The sequence below is a fragment of the Euleptes europaea genome, chromosome 11, assembly GCF_029931775.1.
Source record: "Euleptes europaea isolate rEulEur1 chromosome 11, rEulEur1.hap1, whole genome shotgun sequence".
Taxonomy (NCBI): domain Eukaryota; kingdom Metazoa; phylum Chordata; class Lepidosauria; order Squamata; family Sphaerodactylidae; genus Euleptes; species Euleptes europaea.
The window spans coordinates 74,196,655-74,215,923 of NC_079322.1; the positions used below are offsets into that span (position 1 = coordinate 74,196,655).

The following is a 19,269-nucleotide window of genomic DNA, read 5'->3' on the forward strand; positions in this document are numbered from 1 at the left end:
TCCCCCTCCCTTTGGGTATACTGAAGGATAACCTGATGTCAACGGAGGGGTAACCTACTGCATATATTAACCTTAGGGTGGCTTTCACCTCCCTAAGATTTCAGACCATGCCTTCAGCCTTTCTGACAGGGCGGTATAATAAAATCCCAAAGGAACATCGCACACGTATCTGTGGATCTTTATTACCGGAGGACATTTTTCATTATGTGCTATCATGTCCGTTGTAGTATAGTGAGCCTAGAGCCAAATTCTTGGATGGAATTTTGAAGGGAGTAAATTTTTGTTCTGAAATTGACAAATTGTTGTTGTTTTTTACTCTCTGACTCTGATTCACATGTCACCTTCATAATGTCTCAATTTGCTATTGCGGCCAGGAAGATTAGAGCGCTTGAAGCTATTAAGAAAATTTTTGTACAGGAAAGCAAATGAGTGTGATCTTTGTTTTAATAGAGATTTTGTATGAAATAGTTTTTATCCAGGCAATGTATATTGATGCAATTTTATCCCTTTTTTTTGACTTTTTGTACATATGTAAGGATATTTTGTTACGGCCTATGGCTAAACAAATAAATGAATTCTTCTTCTTCTACTACTGCATATATTTGGCAACATGAGCAGTGGTTAGATGCCATCTGTGCTTTGCATGTTGTAGGTTTAAGTTTTTTATTTGGATTTCATTTTTTTAAAGTCAGTTTTTGGCTAATTTTATTGTTGATTATATTATTGTATTGTATGATGTTACCTGCCCTGAGCCGGCTTCAGCTGGGGAGAGTGGGCGATAAATCACAAAACAAACAAACAAATAAAGCCCTATAGGAAAATTCACTTGCATGTTCTGTTGTGCTGACCTAACCACATTCAGACACGCAAGCTACATGCATACCCACAGAAGCCGCTTGTCAGTGGCCCCACCCCCCCTTTCCATCAGCAAGTAGGCACACACACACATGCCAAAGGCTGGAATCTAGCCTCTTACATAAGGGAACAGCCTTCCTCCCACCTATTCCTCCTTTAAGTTTCGCTTCACCATGCAAGAATAGAATGAATAGAACAATAGAGTTCTATTTATTAATATAGCAATGCTCACGCAGGCGCTGATGTTGCATTGACAACTAATGACGTTGCATTGACAAGCTAACATCGAATGTTATTGGAATGTCAAATGTCTATGAAAACTCTTGCATTGCCCCTCCCTCTGTATGACAGGATCGCAAAGCTCTTTGTCTGGATCCTGGATCACCCGGTTATGACTTCTTGGCCAATAAAGCAAGCCATAAGCTCACACCAGCCTCCTTGCCCTCATTACTCCATTGGACTCTATGTTAATGGGGGGGGCACTTCAGTTCCATTATGGACAAGTTTTATACAAAAGATTTTGCACTTTGAGAGTGGAGTTCCAGTGTAAATTTTACACCCCACTTCCCCTAAATAAAGCTTGCACCAAACACTGCCTTGGCCCCAAGGTCTGCAAACACTAAACTGGAAGGACTCCGTGTTAGCTTGAGCAGGCCGGACGGGAGGCCGCCTTTAGACAAAGTCTATATGAGACCTGTCCCTTTAAGAAAAGAAAGGATATTCTTTATTGGTAAGAAATCCATACAGTGATAGGAAAGAGGAGACAGGCATTCTAACCAGCTGTCTAGCCAGGAGAGACAAAGAAGGCATGTTACCCTCATGGAGCTCGGGGGGGTGGGGGGGGAGAGAGAGAAGGATAGGATTGCCAGCCTCCAGCTGGAACCTGGAGATCTTCTGGAATTACAATTGATCTCCCGACCACAGAGATCAGTTCCCAGTAATATAATAGGCATGCTCCTCTGATATTGGAGAGAATAGGGATGCATCATGACTAGTATCCATTTTGACTGGTAGCCATGGATAGCCCACTCCTTCATGAACATGTCCACTCCCGTCTTCAAGCCTTCCAAGTTGGCAGCCATCACCACATCCTGGGGCAGGGAGTTCCACAATTTCATTATGCCTTGTGTGAAGGAATACCTCCTTTTATCTGTTTCGAATCTGTCACCCTCCGGCTTCAGCAGATGACCCCACTTTCTGGTATTATGAGGGAGAAAAGCTTCTCCCTGTCCACCCTCTCCATACCATTTTATAGACCTCAATCATGTCTCCCCTTCTTTCGCGCTATACCCCCCTGAAGGTCTTCCCTTCGTTGCACCCCCAAATATCCTGGAATTTTCCAGTTCAGAGTTAGCAACTCTGTCTAAGACTCCTAAGTTTCTAAAAGTAAGGTAAAGGTCCCCTGTGCAAGCACCAGGTCATTCCAGACCCATGGGGTGACGTCACATTCCGACGTTTTCTAGGCAGACTTTCTTTTGCAGGGTGGTTTGCCAGTGCCTTCCCCAGTCATCTTCCCTTTACTCCCAGCAAACTGGGTACTCATTTTACCGACCTCGGAAGGATGGAAGGCTGAGTCAACCTTGAGCCGGCTACCTGAAACCGACTTCTGTCGGGATCGAACTCAGGTCGTGAACAGAGTTTGGACTGCAGTACTGCAGCTTTCCACTCTGCGCCACGGGGCTCTTAAGTTTCTAAAAAGAGGGGACAAAAACGGATTCCAGGGAGACAATGGATCTGGAAGCATTAAGGGATCATGCATTCCCTATGGGCAATCGCTGTCCTTAGTTTTCGGATTCTTTGTTGATGTGCTCCCCCATTATCGTACAGTCCAATGAACAATGAGGGCAAGGAGGCTGGTGTGAGCTTACGGCTTGCTTTATTGACCATGTAGTCATAAACTGCGTGATCCAGGATCCAGACAAACAGCTCTGCAATCCCGAGGGAGGGGCAATGCAAGAGGTTTTATAGACATTTGACATTCCAATAACATCCGATGTTAGCTTGTCAATGCAACGTCATTAGTTTCTACAGCGCCTGCGTGAGCAATGCTACATTAATGAATGGTCAGAGTGTTCCTTTGCAGGCTGAAGCGAAAGTATCAGAAAGGAGGAATAGGTGGGAGGGAGGCTGTTCCCTTATGTGAGAGGAAAGATTCCAGCCTTTGGCATGTGTGTGTGTGTGTGTGTGCCTACTTGCTTGATGCTAAAGGAAAGGGGGGGGCACTGGGTAGTGGCCTCTGTGAGTTCTGTTTGTAAGCAGTTTATGCGTGTAGCTTGCGTGTCTGAATGTGATTACTCAGGCACAACACTACTGGCAAGCGCACTTTCCCTGTTTCTCTATGGGCAAGCGCGATCTCCTGTATTCTCAACTGGCAAACATGGTTTCCCTAATTCTGTATTGGCAAGAGTGTTTTTAGGGTTGCCAGCCTCCAGGTACTGTGAGAAAAAATAGTATTCGGCTCACACTAATAATGCAAAAGTGTGATATTATTATATACAAATACAAGAAGCCAACAATAATGGAGATACATGCAACGAACTATATACAAGGATAAAGTGTAGCTAACAAGCTACTCATACAGATGGTTAGTTTCAATTTAGAAAGTCCTTTGAAGGTAAGTACAATGACTTTTTCTATTTATTTCTTCTAGAAGGATAACGAAACTGAAGCATAGACGAGCTGGACAACGCCAAACCTGGGGAGCGCCCTCCGGATGACCTCCATGCCCCCCCCACTGCCTAGAAGACAGCTTCTTCAGCCAACAGCCTCAACAAAGTAGTTTTTCCTTCAATGAACAATAAATATTCCTAGCTTGTATGTCTCTCTCTTCTCTGCGCCCAGTTGGCTGCTTGAATGATGCTGCTTGATATGAGTAGCTTGTTAGCTAGACTTTATCCTTGTATATAGTTCGTTGCATGTATCTCCATTATTGTTGGCTTCTTGTATTTGTATATAATAATATCACACTTTTGCATTATTAGTGTGAGCCGACTACTATTTTTTTCTCACAGCTAGTCTATGTAGTATTAGGTGCTTCTTTTTGCAAAGCCTCCAGGTACTAGCTGGAGACCTCCTGCTGTTACAACCGATCTCCAGCTGATAGAGAGCAGTTCCCCTGGAGAAAAATGGCCGCTCTGGCCATTGGAATCTATGGCATTGAAGCCCCTCCCCAAACCCCGCCCTCCTCTGGCTCCATCCCCAAAACCTCCAGGTATTTCCCAACCTGGAGCTGGCAACCGTTAGTGTTTTGCCTGATTCTCTATTGGCCATCGTGCATTCCCTATGGGCCAATCGCTGTCCTTAGTTTTAGGGACGTCCCGCATTAAGGCAGGAGAGGGGGAGAGAGCCACAGTCAACGGTCACAGTCTGCCACAGGCCTGCAGCGCCACTCGGTGGGCGCTGGGGAAGCGAGTAGGCCGCGTTGCCGTGGCAACCGGCGCGGCCTAGCAGGCCGGGCGGGCAAGGCGAGGCCCGCGTCGCGGTCCAAGGTTTGGCCTTGGATTGGCCGCTCTTGAGATGCGCGTTTTCCCCGTCCGCATTCTCAAAACTCAACAATAAGCCCCCCCTGCAGAGTTGTGAGAATTCGGATGGGGGAAACCCGCGGCCAACCCCAGGCCGAACCTCCCGCGCGTCAACGGCCACAGTCTGCCACGGGCCTGCAGCGCCTCTCAGTGGGCGCCGGGGCGGTGCGAGGCGGGGGAAGCGAGTAGGCCGCGTTGCCGTGGCAACCGGCGCGGCCTAGCAGGCCGGGCGGGCAAGGCGAGGCCCGCGTCGCGGTCCCCTTCGCCCCGCCTCGCGGGGGACGGCTTCTCCTCGGGCGGGGCGGGGCGAGGAGGCCGCGCCGGCCGAGGATTTCATCATGCTGGGGGCCGGGCCTCGTCCGCTCCATGCCGCGGCCCTTTAGCCTCCTCCGCGCCGCCTCGCTCGGCCGCCTCAGCCTCCCGAGCCGCAGCCGGCCTCTCGCCCGCCGCCTCCCGCCGCGGCCCGGCCTCGCCGCCTCGCTCCACACCCGCCGCCCGCCCGCAGCAGCAGCGCCGGCCCCGCCGAAGCCCCGCGCCGCCGCCGCCGCCGCTTCGCCGTCGCCGCAGCCCGGCATCGCCGCCACCATGGACGGGCCCGCCGCCGAGGCGCTGCTGGCTCCGCTCAGGCAGGCGGTCCGGCAGCAGGTGAGGACGGGGACGGGGTCGCGGGGGAGAGGGTCTCGCTCATTAACTCGCTGCATTTGGGCCCGCGGAGTGGTTCCCCCCCCCCCCCAGGCGGCTTCTGGGTGCGACGGGGATTCGAACCCAGGACCTGGCCGGCCCGGTGTTCTGACCGCCCCGCTCTTCGTGGGCGCCCCGGAGGCGCCCTGGTCACCCGCTGAAGCTGGAGGGCGAGAGATCAAAAACAGATCAATGGAAGTCTTTTTTTTTTTTCCTTCACTCACCGCGCAGTTTAGTTGTGGAACTCCCTGCCTCAGGATGTGGTGATGGCGGCCAACTTGGAAGGCTTGAAGAGGGGAGTGGACATGTTCATGGAGGAGAGGGCTATCCATGGCTACTAGTCATGATGCATCCCTATTCTCTCTAGTATCAGAGGAGCATGCCTATAATTTTGGGTGTGGTGGAACACAGGCAGGACAATGCTGCTGCTGTGGTCTTGTTTGTGGGCTTCCTGGAGGCACCTGGTTGGCCACTGTGTGGACAGATTGCTGGACTTGATGGGCCTTGGTAGGATCTAGCAGGCTTTTCTTATGTTCACAGAGGGATACCAAGAGCAAAGAGACTCAGGGGAAACAACCAAATCATGGTTTGGTTCATGGAGGAGAGGGGTATTCATGGCTATTAGTTAGAATGGATACTAGTCATACTGCATACCTATTCTCTCCAGGATCAGAGGAGCATGCCTATTATATTAGGTGCTGTGGAACACAGGCAGGATGGTGCTGCTGCACTCGTCTTGTTTGTGGCTTCCTAAAGGCACCTGGTTGGCCACTGTGTGAACAGACTGCTGGACTTGATGGGCCTGGGTCTGATCCAGCAGGGCCTTTCTTATGTTCTTACGGGCTCTTCTTTCCCTCCCCTGCCCCAGTTTGTGTACCAGTGTAAGGGCGGAGATGCTTTAGGGTGCTCGGATGCCTTTGGGGAGTCCTTAGGGGGAAGGGTTTAGCAGTATCTTTTGCCTCGGATGATCAAAATTGCCCCCTGAAAAGATGCAGATGATTTTGGATGTCCCATTTGAGAGATTTGATCTGTTTGTGATCTTTCGCTTTTGCATTCTGGATCCTGTCAGGGCCCCTCTCATAGCTGCCTGATCCCCATCTCAACTCTTTTTTGATTTCACTTCCTCTTTGTCTGTGTCTCTTTTGTAAGGCTGCTGTTTTTGTTTTTTGGCAGTTTGGGGCAGAGTGAAATACTGCTCTTTTATATGGCCTTTTAAAGATAGACGCAGAGAACCTAGTTTTAGAATGGCAGGAAATAGAAGATCCAAAGGTGATCCCAAAATGATTGCTTTGAGGACATTCATGTGGAGTTTCTGAAGGACTTCCGGGTGTTTGCAAGGCAAAGGTCATTACGTTTAATTCATGATTAGTGTGTATGCCACTTTATCAGAACGCCAGATTCCTGTTGCAATATATAGGTCCTGTCTCACTAACCTATTATATTAGGTGCTGTGGAACGCAGGCAGGACAGTGCTGCTGCAGTCGTCTTGCTTGTGGGCTGTTGTGTGAACAGACTGCAGGACTTGATGGACCTGGGTCTGATCCAGCAGGGCTTTTCTTATATTCTTATATTTCTCAATCCTATAAATCCGTTCCTACGTGAGTATTTTGCCTTTAAGCTTTAGTTATCCTAAAAGACTAAATAAGCACACAAGGATCCATTTCCCCTAGAATGAGGTCCCTGATTGATTACTCACTTTCATCCTTATGGGAGAACTCTTGTAGTTTTGTTCTGCCGTAGTTTTGTTCTGCCGTGCTCTCTTCTATCAGGGTTTGTATTCTCTATCATGAAAATCTGCTGTGAATTCTCCTGCTTTAGTTCTGGAAGCCCCGCTTTTCTCTGTTGAACTCTTTTCATATAGCTTTGTGAAGCCCTTCCGCCTCCCAATAAGCTGTTTAATACATAGAATCATAGAGTTGGAAGGGACCACCAAGGTCATCTAGTCCAACCCCCTGCACAATGCAGGAAATTCACAACTACCTCCCCATAACACCCCCAGTGACCCCTACTCCATGCCCAGAAGATGGCCAAGATACAGTTTTCTCTCTAGTGTTCATACCATGTGATACCTCCCCCAAATACTGCGGGTGGGCTTCCCTCTTTTTTAGCAATGTCTCTCCTCCACTTAATAGCAGGGTGTATATATGATTCCTCCCCCCCCACCCGTACAATGAAATGAAGCAGAGCCCAAATGGATCATCATGTTTCACTGGGCACACCTTTTTAGAACCCAGTTCTGTGCATGCTAACCCAGAAATACATTCGTAGGATTGCATCCTCGGCAGCCTCTAGAGCAACTTTACTTTGGGTATCCTGTTCCCCTAACTTTAATTTCTCTTTTTATAAAGGCCCCAGAGAAAGATTGATAAGAGGTTTTCTAGCACAGAGTTTGGGTCATTGCACTTTCTCATTCATTGACTTGCATCTTTTATGGCCATTCCTCTTCCTATAGGTTTGGGCCTTTGTGAGATATATTTAGACTCCACAGGGCTCTGTATCACTTGAAGAAGAGGAGGTTGAAGGGGGGGACATGATTTCTCTCTTTAAATATTTGAAGGGCTGTCACTTAGAGGAGGGCAGGGAGCTATTCCTGTTGGCAGCAGAGGGTAGGACTCACAATAATGGGTTTAAATTGTGGGTGGAGAGGTACCGGCTGGATATGAGGAAAATTTTTTTTACAGTAAAAGTTGTTTGACAGTGGAATCAGCTACCTAGGGAGGTGGAGGTGGTGAGCTCCCCCTCACTGGCAGTCTTTAAGCAGAGGCTGGATAGACACTTGTCAGGGATGCTCTAACCTGATCCTACATTAAGCAGGGGGTTGGACTAGATGGCCTGTATGGCCCCTTCCACCTCTATGATTCTATGTCCTACTTCCAAAAGCACTTAGCATGCAAGCTTCTCAAAAGTAAATTTTGGGCGGGAGGCGGGGGTAGCGACTTCCCTCTGTATAGACGAGTGTTTCTCCCCACACCTGACGTTTGCATCTGTTTGATTCCCGGTTCTCTGGGGAAGGGTGGGATATTATTCCAATTTATTATTATTGTGACTCTTTTAATTTTGCCTCTTGTATATGTACCTTTTCCCTTTGGGTCTGTTTGTCTGGATTCCACTTGATAGCTGAGCAAACACCTTGCATGCAGGGATTGATTGATTTACTGGATACTGAAACAGGTTATTCCTGGGAAATCCCTGGGATATCTAAGTGTTCACATGGCATTCTTGTTTGGCTGCATGTATGGAGAATGCAATGTCTTACCTAACAGGATGGGTAGCGTCAAAGCCTTTTGTAATTTAACTGTGAATCATTGTACTGCTTCTTGAATTATTTTGTTGTGGGGAGCTCTTAATAAAATTAGAGCAGCTTGCCATGGTGTCAGGGGGTTACTGGTGCTTTCAAAGGCAAAAAATGAAAAATGTAGTATCTTTAGATGCGCCTAGGTGAAGCACCTTAATTGCAGTATTCCTGCTGTCCCATTTATGGGGGTGAAATGCAGAAAAGTGGGGTTTGGCATCAGAAGCAGCGTGGGCAAGTGAAAGGACCCGGAGAGATGCCAGAATCTGGGAGACCCAAGTCGAGCTTCTTTGGTTGGGTGGCAATGAGTCCTCTTTCATTAAGCAAGGCCTTTAATTCCATCTCTTGGGTGATCTCCTTGACACAGAGGGAGGGAGAGATCCGTCAGGCTGGGCGGGTTAATGTTTTCCTCCTGCAACATTGCCTGATGCAATAAGCCATGCAGGGATCGAGGGGTGGCTCTCTTCTCCACTTAAGCTGCAGAGAAATCTGCCACATCAGGGCTGCTCTGTAGTATTTTCCTTCAGCAGCGGTCAAGGGGAATTTTTTTAACCTCTCCCTGGTAGGGAATTTCTCTTTCTTGTCATTGGAACAAGCGCAGGCTGCTGGTGTCTTGTGATTATTATTTATGATTGCATTGCCGCCTTCTGACATCAGGCAGTTTGCTGGGTTTCCTTCCCTCAGTTATTTTTCTCCCGACGGATTCCTTGCTTTCCTTACGTTTCTCTGTGTGTTTAAAGACCGCTAGTTCCCTCCCCTCTGCCACGTTAGCCTGCAACTGTAGTGACTTAAAGTAAAACTTTTCACATTGAAACTAGAGTCATAGTGGCCCAGCCTTGCAGGTTTTTCTTTGTCTGTCGAGCAGGTGCTTGGTTTCGGTTCTGATTTTAATCTCGTAAAGTGAGCAGTTCCTTATGGAGCGCATGCCCCTTCCCTTTTCTTTCTCACCCGTTTTGGACAGGTTGGGGTCTCTCCCTGTGCCTTGTTCTCTGAAGCAAGTAGATAGCGATGAACGAATTGTGTAGAAATAACTTTTTAAAAGTGCATCGGGGTTCAAATCCAGCAGATTGCTGGGTAGAAACAAGGCGTGAGGTGTAAAAACAGGAAGGCATGAGCACCGGCTATCCCTTCAGATTGGTGTAATCCTTTGGATATATTAAGAGCTTGCTGTACATTAGGTCAGACCTTTGGTTCTTTCTGTCCAGCAGCATGTCTCGTGAGCGGCAGTGACTCTCCCCTGGTCTGAGGCAGAGGACTTTCTCAACTCTGCAACCTCGCAATGTTCCTCAGTCTTTACACACAGATCTTTAATTGGAGTACCATTGTGGTGTAGTGGTTAGAGTGTCTGACTAAGTTCTGGGAGACCCAGGTTCATATCCTCAACTCTGCCGTGGATGCTTGCTAGGTGATCTTGGGCCAGTCACACACTCTTAGAGAGCCAGCATGGTGTAGTGGTTAAGAGCGGTGGTTTGGAGCGGTGGCCTCTGATCTGGAGAACCGGGTTTAATTCCCCACTCCTCCACATGAGCTGCGGAGGCTAATCTGGTGAGCTGATTTGTTTCTCCACACCTACACACGAAGCCAGCTGGGTGATTTTGGGCTAGTCACACTCTCTCAGCTCCACCTACCTCACAGGGTGTCTGTTGTGGGGAGCGGAAGGTGATTGTAAGTCGGTTTGAGTCTCCCTTAATTGGTAGAGAAAGTCAGCATATAAAAACCAACTCTTCTTCTCCAGCCTAACCTGCCCTCACAGGGTTCTTTGGGAGAATAAAATGTTGGAGAGGAGCGTGACATAAGCTGCTTTGGGTCCCCATTGGGGAGAAAAGTGGGGTATAAATAGGGTTGCCAGCCTCCAGGTTGGTTTTTATATGCTGACTTTCTCTACCACTTAAGGAAGAATCAAACCGGCTTACAATCACCTTCCCTTCCCCTCCCCACAACAGACACCCTGTGAGGTAGGTGGGGCTGAGAGAGTGTGTCTAGCCCAAGGTCACTTCATGCATAGGAGTGGGGAAACATATCCAGTTCACCAGATTAGCCTCCGCCGCTCATGTGGAGGAGTGGGGAATTAAACCCGGTTCTCCAGATCAGACTCCACCACACCAAGCCACCGCTCTTAACCACTACACCACGCTGGCTCTTACAACTGATCTTCAGGCGACAGAGATCAGTTCCCCTGGAGAAAATGGCCGCTTTGGACTATTTGGACTCTGGCATTGAAGTCCCTCCTGAGGCTCCACCCCCAAAATCTCCAGGTATTTCCCAACCCATAGCTGGCAACCCTAGGTATAAACAAAATAAATCAATTGTTTAGGTCCCCTGGGAAACTGGCTGTTACCGCACTTGTATTCCCAGTGATGTATTAAGAGTTTGAAAACGTTATAAAAAATACTGTTCTCACTTTGTTTGGCCCCTTTAGCTGTAAAGACATCTTCCAACCATTTATAAGCCGTGGTATCCAAAAACCCTTTTAAAGCGATGTTTTTTGGAACATTTTCAAACTCTTAATACATCACTGGGAATACAAAGTGCGGTAACCCCCCTGATTCATACGGCTTCCGGGCGTCTATATTCACTCCATGTATATACACTGGACCATACAGCTGTGCAGGTGCGGTTACCTGTGCATGAGTTGGAGCAATTTTGTTTCGGCATTCCTGAGACCCTTTAACTGGAGAGGTGATGGATTGAACTTCAGGATCTTAGAAGCACAAAGCATGCATATTATCACTGAATCACAGGTCCTGCGGTTTGAGCAAAGGCAGGAAGTATCTCTTTGTTTCAGTTTTGTTTCCTCCAGGAGAACTACTTTGTTTATAGCTTCTGAGAGATGTCTTATATGAATGGGGGTTTATAATTCAACAGCCCTGTTTACTGCCATTCAGGAAAGTTGATGCATTTGTAACTTCAATCATGTGTAACAACAATCATACTTGCCCACTCATCTAAAACCCTTCAGCATCCTAGGACCCCCGTATCTAAAAGGCCTTCTCCTCCCATATGTCTCTGAGTGCTCTTCTCCCACTTAAAGTAGTCCCCCTGTCATTAACCAGAGCCCATTATAGCTTCCACTTTGTGGAACAGGCTCTCTGAGGAAGTAATGGGGCATTCCAAGGCCATTTTATTTGCCGAGGCTTTTAAATGGGGTATAGACTGCAGGCATGGGTGTGGGCTTAATTTTGTATGGTTTAAATAGTGACTTGTAAACCACCTTGACCCACAAGGAAAGACTGGCTATACACTTTTAAATAAAACCCTGGTAGGTCAGCCCTAGCTTCAAACTGTGGCTCTCTCATGAATTTTCAAATGGCTGGGAAATGATGTGCCTTCTTGTAGGTCTCTTTTCCACCTGTTTTTCTGTAACTAACGCTTTATTTGAACTATGTTGCTATTCTTCTAGGGAGAACTTGTCCGGAAGCTGAAGGAAGAGAAAGCTCCCCAGGTGGATGTAGACAAAGCCGTTGCTGAATTGAAGACTCGGAAGAGAATCCTAGAAGCAAAGGTGAATCTCAGAATTAACTCTTTGGTGGCTTCTTGGCTTTTGCTTTCATTCCACAGTAATTGGGTAATGCTTTCTTCCGTAGCTGTGCCTTCACACTATTTCCTTGGTCATCTGTCCACTACTTAAAAAAAATCTTGCTAGAGAAACATGATGTGGCTGGTTATCAGCCAGTCTCTCATTTGCCCTTCCTTGGCAAGATAAGAGAGTGCCGTGGTAGAATAAAGACAGATCTTCTTGGATGACTTATTTTCTCTCATCCCCTTTTGGTCTAGCTCCAGGCACTGGTGGCTTAGTCGATGAGCTCCATTTGAACGTGGACAAGGGCCGTTCTTCTATGCTACTCTTAGTCTGTCAGCAGCATTCAGCACGGAGGACCGTGCCATTTTATGGAGTTACGTTTGTCTCTGCAGTGTTTTATGTCCTGTAATCCTCTTTGAGTCTTGGTGAGAAAGGCGGACTATAAATAAATGAAGTCAATAAATAAGTGCTGTGGCTTTTGACGTGGGAGCTACTTTATTTGCAATGCTAAATTTCATTTTCAAGTAGCCTCGCACACAGGACGAGTCATTCCTTCATATTGGACATTGGAAAGGAGAGCTTTTCAGGATGGACTGTCACAAGGCCCGTGCTTAAAGTCAGGGGGGTATCTCTTTATCCATACCTGACTCATAGCCTGTGTGAAGGCTGTGAGTCAGATGCACAATACTCAGTTGGCTGTATTCTGAGCCACCTATATTTATAAGCACTGTTTCTCTGGCATGCCTATTATTTTGGGTGCGGTGGAACACAGGCAGGATGGTGCTGCTGCAGTCGTCTTGTTTGTGGCTTCCTAGAGGCACCTGGTTGGCCACTGTGTGAACAGACTGCTGGACTTGATGGGCCTTGGTCTGATCCAGCAGGGCCTTTCTTGTGTTCTTTCTTATGTTCTTATGGCATTTGCCTCACCAGCTCTTTGGGCCCTTGTCCTGAGTATTTGGGAGTCTCAGCCTTGATGTAGGTGACTGCTAGGTGTCCTGTAACTGCGCTTGTTACAAATATTGGCAGCTTCAAGCACAAGCCGGAAGTCATCCTGAACTTTTGTGTAGGTCAACGAATCTTGGAGCAGGCTAGTGAATCAAGGTGGGTCCATTTTTTTTTTTTTTTAGCCCAGACTGATAATTATGCCCTCCTTCCTTTCTCAGGAACTGGCTTTGCAGCCGAAGGATGATATCGTGGACAGAGCTAAAATGGAAGATACCCTGAAACGAAGATTTTTCTATGATCAGGCTTTTTCTATATATGGAGGTATGCAATTGATAAGTCAGATATGATTGTAAGCTCTTCAGAATATGAGTTACCATAAAGTGGATTTTCATCTTTCTGGCCAGAGGCCTTAGCAAAAAATGTGAGATGTAGAATGCCGTTATCAACTGAAATACAAGCCAAGGCATAAAGTAAATTATGAGGATACAGCAATAAAAATAAAACACGAGAGTCTTTTCAGTGGAGAATCAGTGTGGTGGAGAGGTTAGAGTGCTGGGCTAGAACCAGGAAGACCCAGGTTTGAGTTCCTACTCAGCCATGGCGATGGCTGGATGATGTCACACCAGTCTCTCCTCCTCATCTACCTGTCAGGGATTTTGTGAGGATGAACCCGAACATCGCCTGACCACTCTGAGCTCTTTGGAGGGCAGGCAGGATAAAAGAAGAGGGTAACCAAGATAATTGGGATTGGAGGACTTTTGCTATGAGGAAAGGTTGAAGAGTCTAGGACTGTTCAGTCTAGAAAAGAGACAACTAAGAGGAGACATGGTAGAAGTTTATAAAATTATGCATGGGGTAGGGAGAGTGGATAAAGAGGCCTTTCTCCCTCTCCCAAAATACTAGAATTCGGTGGGATCCAATGAAGTTGATGGGCAGCAGATTCAGGACGAACAAAAGGAAAAGCTTTACACAGCGAGTGATTAAAATGTGGAATTCTCTACCAGAGGATGTAGTGATGGCCGCAGGCAGAGACGGCTTAGGGGATTAGACAGATTCATGGAAGACGGGTCTATCAGTGCCTACTAGCCACGGTGACTGAAAGGAACCTCCACATCCAGAGGCAATAAACCTCTGAATCCTAGTGCAGGCAGCAACATTGGGGGAAGGCCTCGGCCTCTGTGCCCTGTTGTTGGCCCACCATAATGTTTTACTGCTGCCCCAGTAAAGCTAGATATATTTTTGTGTTACCTTCTTTGTACTGGCAAGTAAATTGTATGATTTCTGCAAACTAGACCAGTTAGCTAGTTTCCCCCAGTAATGGTGATCGAAACCTTTGCCAGTCACTTACCAGAAAGGGGTTACAGGAATGCGCAACAAGAGATTTGCAATCACGGTAATGGAAGTCAAAAGGGCTATTACAACAGTGTCTGGCTAAACAGCTGGCAAGAACAGCTGTATCCTAAAGGAAAGGAACGCCAAAAGGAATATGCCGAGTTCTAGTAGAATTGGTTCATGGCGTGCTCAAAGTTAGACATAAGTGAAAAATTGCTTTGAGTGAAATCATTCCACCCCCGGATCTTTACTTTTTGTGTGGCGATATCCAAGTATCTTCTGTGTAAGTATCAAAGAATCATAGCTGTGTATCAGTTGGCTGAATGTTTGCTGCTGTAGACTGATTGGAGGGGTTTATCACTAGAAATTAAAAAAGACCCCCCATTGTGGAATTCAAGGCTACTTGACACAGGACTTTCAGGTGGTCCTCCACACCTGCTTAGCTTCATGAAGGTTGGTGTACCCTGTTGCCTCTGCCCTATGGCCATTTATGCAAGGCCATTTCTCCGCAATCACCCCTGTCAACTGCTCCAGTGTGCCGTTTTGATTATGCATGCCTTTTTGAGTGTCAACGTTCCTGCGCATTTTGGCCACGTTTTCTGGATTCTCAATAAAACAGCATCTGGAAAACATGGGCAATGCACGCAGAAACATGCAGGGAGAGCGAGGTGACCTCTGACATTTGGAAAAGGCACGCATAATCAAAATGACGCACTGGAGCTGTCGACGGGGGTGACCCTTCATAAGTGGCCAAGGGTACTTGGGTAGCCTATCTTGCATTAGAATCTGACATGCAATCCAATAACTAAGTATACCCAAATGACTCTTCGAAAGGCCAAATACTTTTTTCAGTTCCTCATATAGTCACAAAGATACCTTGTCAGGCTCTCGCTATGAGTCCGAGGGCTTGGTTATGGAGTGGAGGTCCCGTAAGGCCAGGCTGTGAAGGTGGCTCTGTGTATTCACAGCTCCCGTCTTTTGCAGGTGTGAGCGGACTCTACGATTTTGGTCCTGTGGGTTGCGCTTTGAAGAACAACATAATTCAAGCATGGAGGCAGCATTTCATCCAGGAAGAACAGATCCTCGAGATAGACTGCACCATGCTCACGCCGGAGCCAGTGCTGAAGTAAGCGGGCCCGCCTGCTTGTGACAGCAGTAACTGAATTTTTTTCTGGATTTGGGAGACCTCGTTCTGTTCAGAATTTGATCCTGATTTGTTCTTACGTTTTGCATGTGAGAGTGTATTTTCATTCACCAGATTAGAGTCCACCGCTCTTAACCACTATACCACGCTGGCATTTAAACTGTTGTTGGGCATGAACACACTGTCACTGTGCTCACATGGTCCCCTCTCTCCTCCTGCCTCCCTCCCTCCCTGTGGAGGTTTCTGCATCTGAAACATCATAGCAAATTAAAGCTTGATCACAACAGTGTGCAGACGAGCTCTGCTCACTACAGGAGGCCAGAGAGGCGTGGACAAGCAGAAAGGCCAGCTGTGTGCGTGCCCAGTTGGAATTGTAACTCGTCATGTCCAAATGCGCCCTAAGTTCCGGTGAAGTGATTTGAATGTGTGAGCGCACAATAGCACAGAATGTTCTTTCTTCGTTGCTCAAGGCGCTTTTATCGCAGTCCTTTCCTCATTTTAGATTAGTCTGAACAGTTCCCACAGCAACAGAGTTTGGGCAAAAGATATGCTTATGGAGCTGCCTTATAGTGAATCAGACCTTCGGCCCATCAAGGTCAGTATGGTCTACTCAGACTGGCAGCTGCTCTCCAGGGTCTCAGGGAGATAACCTTCTACCCAAAGATGCTAGGGATTGAACTGGGGACTTTCTGCATGCCAAGCAGCTGCTCTACCACTGAGCCACAGCCCTTCACATGGAGCTGCCTTGTACTGAATCAGGCCACTGGTCCATCAGGGTCAGTATTGTCTACTCATACTGGCAGCGGCTCTCCAGAGTCTCAGAGAGAAAATCTTTCACATCACCCGTTACCTGATCCTTTCCGCTGGAGATACCAGGGATTGAACGAGGGACCGTCTACGTGCCACGCAGATGCTCTACTGCTGTGCCCCAGCGCCTGTCTGAACAGATTGAAAGTGGGATACTAAAAGGGCAAGAGCCCCAACTTGGTGCTTTTGAGTGACCCCAGATGTGGGCACATCTTGAACATCTCAGCAGTGTTCCTGCACTCGTGGCGTTCCCACCCACACACCTCACCGTGGGTTTAGAGAACATGCGCTTCCACCTTTCAGGGCCTTCCTGCAGTGGCTTAGTTCTCACCTGGAGGAGAGTTGCTTGTTTTTGATAACTGTGACCTTTTTTTCCAGTCTGCAGATTGATAAGGTCTCGGCACCATTTTGAGTTGATGCGCCATTGTGTTTCTCTTCTAGGACTTCTGGCCACGTAGACAAATTTGCAGACTTCATGGTGAAGGATGTGGTCAACGGGGAATGTTTTCGAGCTGATCACCTCTTGAAAGGTAGGCTTCTGAGGCCCACGATGGGTAGCCGTGTTAGTCTGTAGCAGCAGAAAAGAGCAAGAGTCCAATAGCACCTAAATGACGAACACATTTCTGGCAGGGTATGAGCTTTCGTGAGTCACAGCTGTGTCTCTGACAAAGTGAGCTGTGACTCACAAAAGCACATACCCTTCCAGAAATTTTGTTAGTCTTTAAGCTGCTGCTGGACTCTTGCGGGCGGAAAGAGAGCCAGCATGGTGTAGTGGTTAAGAGCAGTGGTTTGGAGTGGTGGATTCTGATCTGGAGAACCAGGTTTGATTCCCCACTCCTCCACATGAGCAGTGGAGGCTAATCTGGTGAAGTGGATTTGTTTCCCCACTCCTCCACATGAAGCCAGCTGGGTGACCTTGGGCTAGTCACAGCTCTTAGAGCTCTCTCAGCCCCACCTACCTCACAGGGTGTCTGTTGTGGGGAGGGGAAGGTGATTGTAAGCCGGTTTGATTCTTAAGTGGTAGAGAAAGTCGGCATATAAAACCCAACTCCTCCTCCTCTTCCTCTTCTTCTTCCATTTAGTGTGTGGTGAGAAAGGCACCACTGAGTCTCTTCTATTTCAGCGGCTTTCAAACCACCTTTAAGGAACTCTTTCTCTTTTTTAAGGAACTCTTTCTCTCTGGTGGACTCTTCTGCCAGCGAATCTCCGTACAGAGGATTTGAATGAATTTTCTAGCTCTTCCTGTCTCTTGAGCTTTGATTTTGCCCCACTGGAACCCACTGTGGCTTAGAACACATCTGACTTTCCCAAGGCGCTCTTCCCGGATGGCTGTCTGCCATTATTGATCTCCTTTAGAATCCCGGGACTGTTTTCTCAGGATTCTCAGGAATCCCCAGAACACAGTTTGAAACCTGCAACTCCTGTTGTTAGGATTTGTGTTTTGGTGAGCTTGGTTGCCATGAACATGTCTTCCCCTTCCCCTCTCTTGCAGCTCATTTGCAGAAGCTGATGTCTGACAAGAAATGCGCAGCTGAGAAAAAGACCGAGATGGAGAATGTGATAACTCAGGTCAGTACGCAGTTTGGCAAACGGAGGAGGCAGCCCCTAGGTTTCTAAAACCTCCCTTGTGTTCTGAGGGAGGTGAGAAGGAACAGCAAACCGGTGAGCTGTCTTCCACGTGAATAACATTGCGAACTTCCTGCTAATCCCGCTGCAGCACTGAATATAGTTTGTGGGACGCTTATTTACTTTACGCCCTAGAGAGTGGACTGAAAAGATTTCCAAGCCTGGAAGGAAGTAGGTTGTCACAGAGTCCAGCCTAGTTTCTTTCCGGGAAAAACTCCAAGTGCTGGTTTTAATTTGCCAAGTTCAAGAATGGTATGTACTACAGAATCATAGACTTGGAAGGGACCTCAATATGCATCTAGTCGAACCCCCTGCACAATGCAGGAAATTCACAACTACCTCCCCCCCACACACACACCCAGTGACCCCTACTCCATGCCCAGAAGATGGCCAAGATGCTCTCCCTTTCATGATCTGCCTAAGGTCATAGAATCAGCATTGCTGACAGATGGCCATCTAGCCTCTGCTTAAAAACCTGCAGGGAAGGAGCTCTTACCACCTCCCGAGGAAGCCTGTTCCACTGAGGAACCGCTCTGACTGTTAGAAAATTCTTCCTAATGTCGATATGGAAACTCTTTTGATTTAATTTCAACCCGTTGGTTCTGGTCCGACCTTCTGAGGCAACAGAAAACAACTCGGCACCATCCTCTATATGACAGCCCTTCAAGTACTTGAAAACGGTTATCATATCCCCTCTCAGTCTTCTCCTCTTAAGGCTAACCCTACCCACACCAGATTGCCCCCTTCCCCTCTCTCTGGTCTCAGTTTTTTAATAAGCATGGTCAAAAACTACCACTCTTATCTATCTGCTGTCTGGTAAAGATAAGGCTGTTAACTCTATCCGTAGTTTATTATTTAACGGTCGCTTTGAAGATACACTGAAAGTTATAATTAGGTTACGCCTAAATGCTCATTTGCATGCAGGCGCTGTTTTTGTGCTGGAGCTGGAGTATGGGCATCACTGCCCCTTCTCGAACACTCAATGGGGCTGTGGCTCAGTGGTAGAGCCTCTGCTTGGCATGCAGAAGGTCCCAGGTTCAATCCCTGGCAGCTCCTGTTAAAAGGACCAGGCATTGTGTGTGTGTAAAGTGCCTTTAAGTCGCAGTCGACTTATGGCGACCCCTTTTGGGGTTTTCATGGCAAGAGACTAACAGAGGTGGTTTGCCAGTGCCTTCCTCTGCACAGCAACCCTGGTATTCCTTGGTGGTCTCCCATCCAAATACTAACCAGGGCTGACCCTGCTTAGCTTCTGAGATCTGATGAGATCAGGCTAGGCTGGGCCATCCAGATCAATCCCTGACAGCTCCTGTTAAAAGGACCAGGCATTAGGTGATGTGAAAGACCTCTAGCTGAGGTTCTAGCGAGCCACTGCCAGCTTGAGCAGGCGTACTGACTGATGGAGCGACGAGGATGATCCAGGGGCCTGGAGAGCAAGCCCTACGAGGAAAGGCTGAGGGAGCTGGGAATGTTGAGTCTGGAGAAGAGGAGGTTGAGGGGGGAACATGGTTGCTCTCTTTCAGTATTTGAAGGGCTGTCACTTAGAGGA

The 19,269-nt window shown here is 47.7% G+C and overlaps 1 protein-coding gene and 1 non-coding gene across 2 annotated transcripts in view; both read left to right on the plus strand.

Moving 5' to 3' along the window:
• Positions 1 to 4,920: 4,920 nt before the first annotated feature.
• The window catches only part of GARS1 (glycyl-tRNA synthetase 1), a 30,192-nt gene continuing 15,843 nt past the window's right edge, over positions 4,921 to 19,269 (plus strand). The window contains exons 1-6 of the mRNA XM_056857702.1: positions 4,921 to 5,021; positions 11,750 to 11,851; positions 13,033 to 13,135; positions 15,131 to 15,272; positions 16,539 to 16,627; positions 17,590 to 17,666. Coding sequence (XP_056713680.1) covers positions 4,962 to 5,021; positions 11,750 to 11,851; positions 13,033 to 13,135; positions 15,131 to 15,272; positions 16,539 to 16,627; positions 17,590 to 17,666 — 573 coding nt within the window. The 5' untranslated portion in view covers positions 4,921 to 4,961. The remainder of the gene's footprint in view (positions 5,022 to 11,749; positions 11,852 to 13,032; positions 13,136 to 15,130; positions 15,273 to 16,538; positions 16,628 to 17,589; positions 17,667 to 19,269) is intronic.
• TRNAA-GGC (transfer RNA alanine (anticodon GGC)) lies at positions 18,708 to 18,779 on the plus strand. The gene has a single exon. It is a non-coding gene; the product is annotated as a tRNA-Ala (tRNA).